The sequence below is a fragment of the Babylonia areolata genome, chromosome 16 (assembly GCF_041734735.1).
Source record: "Babylonia areolata isolate BAREFJ2019XMU chromosome 16, ASM4173473v1, whole genome shotgun sequence".
NCBI classification, from domain to species: Eukaryota; Metazoa; Mollusca; class Gastropoda; order Neogastropoda; family Buccinidae; genus Babylonia; species Babylonia areolata.
Window position 1 is genome coordinate 29,075,385 of NC_134891.1, and position 10,000 is coordinate 29,085,384.

Here is a 10,000-nt window from a genome sequence, read left to right on the forward strand (position 1 = left end):
AGTAAAAGTTAGATGCACATGCGCATGATCCAAGATGGTCACAGAACTCTCCAGCAGTCTGCTGATTTCTGTAAGCCATGTGCTCCTGAGTCCGGGTAAGATTACACGAGCCATCTTCGCAGCACTGAATTTGCCTTGGTGTTAAGATTTTTTCGTAAATCCTATGGAATTTAGAGTGTTAGAGTGTTGGAACATTTTTTTCCCCGCTAACCTAACTGTTAAATGATAGCTCGTGCAACCCAGCAAGGGGTCCAGGCCACTGTTCTAAAAATAAATGGATAGCTCATTGGCCAGGAAAGCGAAGCCAGCTGAACGCCATACTGACAATCGTATCAAGCTGTAGGTCCGTTGAGAAGTCGTCTGCTAACTGGTGGTAGTTTCTGATCTGTAACTGTGTATCTTCGATGAAATCGTGTTGTGCTTGCCCCCATGACATACCAAATGTTGTGTCTTGATTGATATCTGCCAGTGGTTTATTTACCAAAGTTTTTTTTTACAGGAAAATAGTGCAGTGACACGTGGCGCAAACTTGCTGTGGAGGCACACACAGGAATATCAGCTTACTAACGCCGCGAGCAAGTGAAAGGTCAGTTTGTGCTTGCCATGAAGCAGTCATTGCAACCAACTGAGAGCTCGGCTACATAATTAACTCTCTCCATACGAACGGCGAATGAGACGACGTTAACAGCGTTTCACCCGTTACCATCATCAAAATATTGCAAGAGGAAGGATCTTATACTGAAGAGGTGAATGTTGACAAAGAATACCACAATTCTGACGACGGAAGCTAAAGGTTGGGTCATTCAGACACCCACTGGACATCCGAGGGGTCTTTGTAGAGGAGAAGAGAGGACTGGCCGTACTGAGTGAGTTAATCTATATAAAGTCACCGCTTCACGTTGTACTGACAGGAGTGGTAAAATGGCTGAATGAACACTTCCGCTTGCTCAATTAGCAAAGGGGCTGAAAGAATGCATGCGCTATCCACCTATTTTTAGAACAGTGGGTTCAGTCACGTGTAGGTTACCCGACTTACTTATTGGTGGCGTTGAGATGTGGCGCCACATGACTGACGACGGTGGCGTCCTGTGATTGGCTGCACGTGCGTTTTGAGTTGAAGTTCTCTTCCGTCACTGCACGAGCCAAGTTGGCGAAGTCAAAGCGAGGCTTGTGTCGTTTGACCGTGGTGCCGCTCTCTTTGGCTGTGTGACACACCACGCAGGTGTGTGAATGAACGAGTGAAATGAGAGAATGACTGGATGAATGAATGAAAAGTGAATAGATGAACAGGTCGTGAGTAAATAGATAAACGAATAGTCAAATAAATAAATAAATAAATAAATAAATAAGAATATAAACAAAAACAAATATGAACAGATGATAAATGAATAAATAGATAGATCTTGAATTAATGAACGAATGAATGAACAGGTCGATATATATATATATATATATATATATATATATATATATATATATATATATATAAGAGAGAGAGAGAGAGAGAGAGAGAGAGAGAGAGAGAGAGAGAGAGAGATAGAAAGATAGATAGGTCCAGCCTTAAATCGATCACGGTCAAGCCAGTCCAGTTAAAACAAAAGGCATTAATTTTTCTGTGTGGTGAAGAACGACACTCACTAACTGACGACTACACGCCAAATGGACGTCACAACTAGTTGCCTTTATGACGTGAATAGGGCATCAGAACAACAAAAACAAAGAATTCCCCAGAACAACAACAATAACGACAACGACAACAGCAACAACGACATGAAGAAGAAGAAGAACAACAACAACAGCAACGACGACGACAACAGCAACAACGACATGAAGAAGAAGAAGAAGAAGAAGAACAACAACAACAACAACAACAACAACAACAAGAATGACAACAAAGCCAAAGAGCCTTTTGTACTTTGTAATGACCATACACAGCCCGGGTATAGTTGTCAACTGACTCATTCATTCATTCATTCATTCACTCATTCATTCACTTATCTAATTGTTAATCTGTCCGTGTTGATAATCAGTTTATCAGTTTCTGTTTCAGGTTGAAGATGACATCATAGCGTGCGGACAGACCCATATACGCTGTTCAAAGGAAAAGAGCAGCATGCAGGTGCCAGCCAGATCTTCGCATAAAGCCAAAGCAGTGTTCAGACTTTGAGATTCTGTGGTGCTGGGGGTTTTGTGTGAGACGTTCACTTGAAAACGAAACGAAATAACGGGATGAGAGAAACGAATGAAAATAGCATGCGTTCAAATGTGGTGTAGTGTAGGGAGGGAAGGACAAGCTACATGCAGGAGGTAAATGACTGAAAAGGAAACAGGAAGTATGTCAAATACACAAGACAGCAAACACAGCCACACACACACACACACACACACACACACACACACTTACATCTATCTATCTATCTATCTATCTATCATTATTATCATTATTATTATTATCACCATCATCATCATTATTATTATTGTTATTACTATCATTATTCTTATCATCATTGTTATCATTAGTGTTGTTGTTGTTCATGTTGTTGCTGTTATTATTATTATTATTATTATTATTATCATCATCATCATTATTATTATTATTAGTGGTGGTGGTGGTGGTGGTGTTATTTTTATCATCATCATTATCATCATTGTTATTACTGATGTTGTTGTTGTTGTTATCATTGTTATTGTTATTGTTATCATCATCATCATCATTAACACTATTATCATTGTTGTTATTTTCATTGTTATCATTGTTATCATTATTATTATTACTATTATTACTGCCTGATGTCGGTCTGAAATAAGGAATTTTTGATGGCCTTTGTAAAGACGGGGCGCCGTATATACCGATAACATGACACAGCGAATCGGCTCTTCTTTTCTTTTCGGTTTGCCTTCAAAACTGGGTTTTATTTTCTTTAAACAGCATTTCAACATGTCTTCTCATTTTATCACAGACTAGCCAGAAGTATTACTTTTTTTTCAACGCTTCTTTTTCCTTCAAAACTGGGTTGTATTTTCTTTAAACAACATTTGTTTACATTATATCACAGACTGGCTAGAAGTTCTACTCTCTTTTTTTTTATTCTTTTTTTTTCCAGCAACGTACAGTGAGCGAATTACTTTTCAACTGGTCAGAGGCATTGTATATCATTTTGACCAACGCACAGTAATTACTTTTCAGATCCTCTCTCTCTCTCTCTCTTGTTTATATTTCCTTTTTTTTTTTTTTTTTTTTAGTTTCTGCGATAATGGACTCATTACATGTCGTCACTACAACCGAGTTTATGCTGAGCAAGCGTTTTGATCCTACTTTGATTTTTTTTTTTTTTTTGTGGGGTGGGGGTGGGGGGGTGTGGGGGTGGGGGTGGGGGGGGTGGGGGCTGTCAGCACACAGAGCTAAGATCAATGATAGTTCATTGGTGCTGTCACATCTGTTCTTATCTTCTTGTTTTCTCTTCTCGTTTTATTTATTTATTTAATTATTATTATTATTATTATTATTATTATTATTATTATTATTATTATCATCATCATCATTATCATTATTATCATTATGATCATCATCATTATTATTATTATTATTATTATTAATTTCTATTATTTTGTTATTTCGATTATATTGCTATTACTTTCAATTGCAGTTTCGAGAAGTATTTCGATTTGTGCATCTTCTCCCGCAAAAACTGGGGAACACTACTAAGTTGTAGGTGGGGTCTTTTTGTTGTTTTTTTGTTTGTTTTGATTTTTTAAACGTGCAGAACATCTCTCTCTCTCTCTCTCTCTCTCTCTCTCTCTCTCTCTCTCTCTCTCTCTCTCTCTCTCTCTCTCTTCACAGAACACACACTTGCATACGCTACCACCGTCACCGATGCCATTAAAAAAAAAAAAAAAAATTAAAAACCACATCAAAGTCTCACCTTCGGATTTCGTTGTCATTTTCTTCGGGTAGCAAAAAGATAAGTCCAACACAACAGGCCCTGGTGACGGTGTCATTGGGCAAGATGACGAGGGCGCTGACACGACCGCACCTGACGTCATCCACACATTCTCTGACGTAGCACACACTTTTGCACTCTCAGAGTGTCTGTCACAAACACCTTGGCTGTACGTACAAAACTCGTAATGTCGACGGTTTTCGTAGACGTGCGAGTATACCACATGCTGAGGGGTGAGAAACGAGGGTTGAGGTATACAGTTACCCCCACCGAGAAAACTCTCCGCTGGCGGTTGCCAAGGATACAGAGGAAACGGAAGTTGAAGACCTGGAGGCGCAGGGTATTGTGGGATAGGCACGGCGATTGTGTCGGCCATCGTCTGATCTTGATCCAGCCTGTCCCACTACTGTTTGTCACCAGGGCCTTGGGCGTTCCAGATCTGGAAAAAAAGAATAACGTTCTGGTTGATTAAGCAGCAGCAGCAGCAGCAGTTCATCAACATCAGCAGCAACAGCAGCAGCAACACCAGCAACAACATTGATGATGAAATTTGAGAGAGACTGAACACTGAACACTGAACACTGAAATGTTTAATGTCATCTATCTCCTTGTTTTGTTTGGGTTTTTTCAAAAAGGTTATCCGTTTATTTATTTATCTGTATATTTATCTATATATTTATCTATATATTTATTTATCTACTTATTCGTTTGTTTATTTACTTTTTTCTCTCAAGGTCGAAGTGCGTTGGGTTACGCTGCTGGTTAGGCATCTGCTTAGCCTGATGTGACGTATCGTATACATAGACTTGTCCGAACGTAGTGACGCCTTCTTGAGTAACTGAACTGAACTGATTCACTGATTGATTGATTTTTTTGTTAGGTTGTTTTTCTTTCATTTATACAATCACATGTTGTTGTTGTTTTTATCTCTCTCTGTTTCTTTTCTTCTTCTTCTTCTTCTTCTTCTTCTGTTGTCAGTGAATCATCTACATATTTGTTTCCTTATCTAACTGTTTAGTTAACAATTATTCTATTCAATCAGTCAATCATTCAGTTAGTTATACGTATACGCGTTTGACCTTTCTTACCCCCGGCATGTAGGCAGTCATACTCCGTTTTCGGGGTGGTGCATACCGGGTATATCATTTTGTCCATAATCCACCGAACGCTGACATGGATTACGGAATCTTGTAACGCGTGTATTTGGTCGTCTGCATGCATAGTTATACACACGAACAGAGTTCAGGCACCCTCAGGTCTACACATCTGTTGATTTGGGAGGTCGGAAAAATCTCGTCATCCTTTACCACTGATCAGGTGCAGTGACTGGAATTCGAACCTAGAACCTCAGGATGAAAGTGCAACGCTTTGATTTAAGCACTCGACCGTTGCGCCCGTCGTTTGAAATCTGCAGTCTAACTAGTAGTTATCCAGTCTAACAAGTAGTTATCCAGTCTAACAAGTAGTTATCCAGTCTAACAAGTAGTTATCCAGTCTAACGTAGTTATCCAGTCTAACGTAGTTATCCAGTCTAACGTAGTTATCCAGTCTAATGTATTTATCCAGTCTAACGTAGTTATCCAGTCTAACGTAGTTATCCAGTCTAACTAGTAGTTATCCAGTCTAACAAGTAGTTATCCAGTCTAACGTAGTTATCCAGTCTAACGTAGTTATCCAGTCTAATGTAGTTATCCAGTCTAACTAGTAGTTATCCAGTCTAATGTAGTTATCCAGTCTAATGTAGTTATCCAGTCTAACTAGTAGTTATCCAGTCTAACTAATAGTTATCCAGTCTAACTAGTAGTTATCCAGTCTAACGTATTTATCCAGTCTAACGTAGTTATCCAGTCTAACTAGTAGTTATCCAGTCTAACCAGTAGTTATCCAGTCTAACGTATTTATCCAGTCTAACGTAGTTATCCAGTCTAACTAGTAGTTATCCAATCTAACTAGTAGTTATCCAGTCTAACCAGTAGTTATCCAGTCTAACGTATTTATCCAGTCTAACGTAGTTATCCAGTCCAACTAGTAGTTATCCAGGCTGTACCCAGCTAGCTCCTTTCAACAACGGTTCACATGAGCTCCGTTTCACAGAATGACCAGCGATACGACAGGTTTTCATTTTGTTGTGTGTAGCAGTAACAAAACATGAGGAACTAAACTTCTGTTTCATTTTATGTTATCATCTCAACAGCACTAACAACAAATAGGGATTTTTTTCCTCTTTTTTTTAGGATAAAAAAAGAAAAAGAAAAGAAAACTAAACATCGCATGCACAGTCTGAAACCAACGAAGTCTTCAGCGGATCAAACAAACCAAACCAAACCAAACCAAACCAAAACCGATAAAAACTATTATAATTTGTTTAGACACGTGCTTGAGTCATCTCATAAGACTGGGAGCGACAACTGAACAAACTGGATGTTAGTGTTAATATAGCCAGCACCGAGACTAGAGCCGTGTTGAACGATGGGAGCTGGGCAGTATTGAGACATGAGGTTTATCTTTTTTATTATTATTATCATTATTATTGTTATATATTGTTATTATCATTATTGTTATTATTATTATTATCATTATTATTATTATAATTATTGTTATTATCATTATTATTATTATTATTATTATAAATAAATGTGAGTGTGTCGATCTGCTGTCGTTAATGCGATGCGCCATCTCAATCGGGTTTACACATACAACTGTGTACATACTTTGTGCATTGGAAAGTACAGGTTAAGGACATAATGATATTCTACCTACTGACAGGTCCACGGCAGCATGATACAAGCAGAACAATACATATTCAATAACATGTAGCCATGGTGAAATTACGCAGGTTAATCTTGTACTTACCATGTATGTAGAGTACATTTTTTGGACACATTTGTAACGTTCCATAGACATGTTAGAAGCATGCTTGTCTGCTTCATGATCTCTGCTTCAGATTTTTTTTTTTTTAATGACATTTGTAATGTTGTTTTTATTTTGTTGATTCTACATTTATATGCATAACACTTTTGTTTTTTCGTCTTTTTTGTTGTTGTCTTTTTCCCTTAAAAATATTGTTGACCTGTATACAGTGTGACAAAGTTCAGAATACATTTTGATTCAAAAGAATGTAGAGAAGAAAATGTTTGAATTAATTAAGAAACTTTCGCCATGACGTACTGTTCCCTGACAACCACACCGCGGCCTCTGACCTCTCAGCTCTGTATCATGCCCTGTGCTCTCTGTCTCCCCCCACCCCCCAACCCCCACCCCTACCCCCCACGGCCCCCCTCCCTCCACCCACCCCCCACTACACTCCCCACTCCCCTATTCTCTCCTCCTATCGGGAGGGTTATTCCCTTGTATGGCTGGCACCGCTTCCCACATTGCCCATTGGCTTGTCGTCTGCCTCCCCAGGGGCCGTAACTCTAAAGCACGGACGGCAGCTTTAATTTCCCTTTGCCGTGCGCGAGAGGACAAGATTCGAGAGCGAGGGAGGCGGTTGGGGATTTTAATTGAGGCGTGCTACTCGCTATTGTTGTACAGGTGCTAGTTGCTGCACTAGTAATTGAGTTGTACTGGCCACCAAAAAAAACAACAAAACAAAACAAAACAAAACAAAACAACAAAAAAAGTTTTGAAATTTCGTTCATCATTCACAAGTACGAACAAACGATTTGCTGAAGCATCTGATCATTATATACCTGAAGATCACCACAAGGAATGCTTTCTGGTTCAACTTGACAGACAAGGTGCATCTCTGTTGAGTCAGCTTGCGTACATTTTTTCATGCTATTTCATGCAATAAATTTGTTCCCCCTTTTTTTTTTTTACGTTTGGGATAAATGGACTCTCACTTCTGGCATTTAGGACTTTCATAATACTGTATCTCTTGTATGTTACATGTTTAAAAAAAAAAAAAAAAATATATATATATATATATATATGTGTGTGTGTGTGTGTGTGTGTGTGTGTGTGTGTGTGTGTGTGTGTATTCTTCCTCCGAAATTGTGTCTTTTACATGTATGTCTTAACCAAACACTTGGTGTGGCCATTGTGCATGATTGTGAACACAGTACCAAATGCTGTTCATACTTGTATTAGTTAGGTGAAATGTGTGTCCCCACTGGATTTCCTGAAATAGACACGTCTTGCCTTGCCTTGCCTTGCCTTGCCTTGCCTTGCCTTGTCTTGTCTTGTATTGCTTGCCTTGCCTTGCCTTGCCTTGTCTTGTATTGCTTGCCTTGCCTTGCCTTGTCTTGTCTTGTATTGCTTGCCTTGCCTTGCCTTGCACCCACAGCCATACACACACCCTCCTTCCCCTCACCCACCCCCCACCCCCACACTCCACGTCCCCATGAAGTGCCGGATGCATTAAGAGGAGTGTTCATTTCTTATTAGTTACAGTCTGCGGTCGTCATCTTAGGTTATCCCGAGGTTCCCGGTGGACAGTTTCAGTTTCAGTTTCAGTTTCTCAAAGAGGCGTCACTGCTTTCGGATAAATCCAAATACGCAACACCACATCTGCTATAGGCAGATGCCTGACCAGCAGTATAACCCAACGCGCTCTGTTGGGCCTTGAGTGCGTGTGTGTGTGTATATATGTGTACCTGTTAGAGCGGATTTCTTCTATTGAATTTTGCCAGAGAGACAACACATTTGTTGTCATGGGTTCTTTTCCAGAGCGCCAAGTGCGTACTGCAGACGGGATCTTGGTTTCTCGTCTCGTCCGATTGACTTGACGCTCAGTTTGAATTTCCAGACAAACGTGGGAGAAAGGACGTGAACAGGAGTCGAACCCACGCCCTCCTGGGCTCTCCACATTGGCGGATGAGCGTCTTAACCACTCGGCCACGTTCCTCCTTCCGGTGGACGGACACTAACTACTGTGCACTGCAGGTCAGTGGCTGGCCGGCAGCTCTCAAGACTCCCCGCCACTCCAGTAGTCCAAGGTAGCCGGTGTCACAGCCACTAACTTCCCCCACCCCCGGGTTTTACCCCCCAGGGTAATTCCGGGCTCGCCTCCAATGGGTCATTTGTGGCTTGTCAGTATCGAGACTTTCTTTCTCAACACCCTGTGTTGGAAGTTTCCTCTTTTCTAGGGGTGTCATCAAGCCACTAAAAAAGGAATGGAGCCCTTGAAGGAGTGGGGTGGGGAGGGTCGTTCTGGACTGGCCTGTCCTGCTTCCCTCTCTCCTCCACCTCTCCCTGCTAACTGTTACAGACGCAGACATTGACAAGTTATACTTTAACATAGACTGTATCGATTCTAACCGGACTGACGAGACACAACAGCCGAGTGGTTAAAGCGTTGGTATTTCAATCTGAGGGGCCCACGTTCGAATCTCGGTAACAGTGGGCGGGTGGGTGGGTAAAGGGTGAAGATTTTTCCGGATCTTCCAGGTCAACTTATATGCAGACCTGCTAGTGCCTGAACCCCCTTCCTGTGTATACGCAAACAGAAGATCAAACACGCACGTTAAAGATCCTGTAATCCATGTCAGCGTTCGGTGGGTTATGGAAACAAGAACAAACCCAGCATGCACACACCCTCGAAATCGGAGTATGGCTGCCTACATGACGGGGTAAAAACGGTCATACACGTAGAAGCCCACTCGTGTACATACGAGTGAACGTGGGAGGAGTAGGCCACAAATGAAGAAGAAGAAGAAGCAGAAGAAGATTCTAACCAGACCTCCCCCCCACCCCATCCCCTTAGTCCAGAAGTAACCCCCATGCCCTTTACGAGAGGCGTGTGTGGGGGTATGGGTGTTGGTGGAGCTTTATTAGATTCCAACACACCACCACCCCCAGGGAGTAAACTTCAGCTCGTCAGAATTGTTACCCCTCCACCCCCAGCCCCCTCACTCTTTCCCTGAACCCGTTTGGTGGTGGTAGGGGGGGGGGGGGGTCGTCTATATAGACCCCGGTATTCCTCTGGGCTGGGCAGATTTTACTCCCAGGTTAAAAAAAGAACCAAATCAACGGGGGGTACCAACAGGCCTCTACACCGGCACCATCATGCGATAATCTCTGACATGGAATCTCGGGGTGTCCCCTTTCACAAAGGT

The 10,000-nt window shown here is 41.4% G+C and overlaps 1 protein-coding gene across 1 annotated transcript in view; it reads right to left on the reverse strand.

Annotated features, from left to right (window-relative positions):
• Positions 1-10,000, reverse strand: part of LOC143290973 (uncharacterized) — a 22,203-nt gene that overhangs the window by 6,169 nt on the left and 6,034 nt on the right. The window contains exons 2-3 of the mRNA XM_076600558.1: positions 3,924-4,380; positions 1,037-1,202 (exon numbers count right to left, since the gene is read on the reverse strand). Of these exons, the coding sequence (XP_076456673.1) occupies positions 1,037-1,202; positions 3,924-4,317 (560 nt within the window). The 5' untranslated portion in view covers positions 4,318-4,380. The remainder of the gene's footprint in view (positions 1-1,036; positions 1,203-3,923; positions 4,381-10,000) is intronic.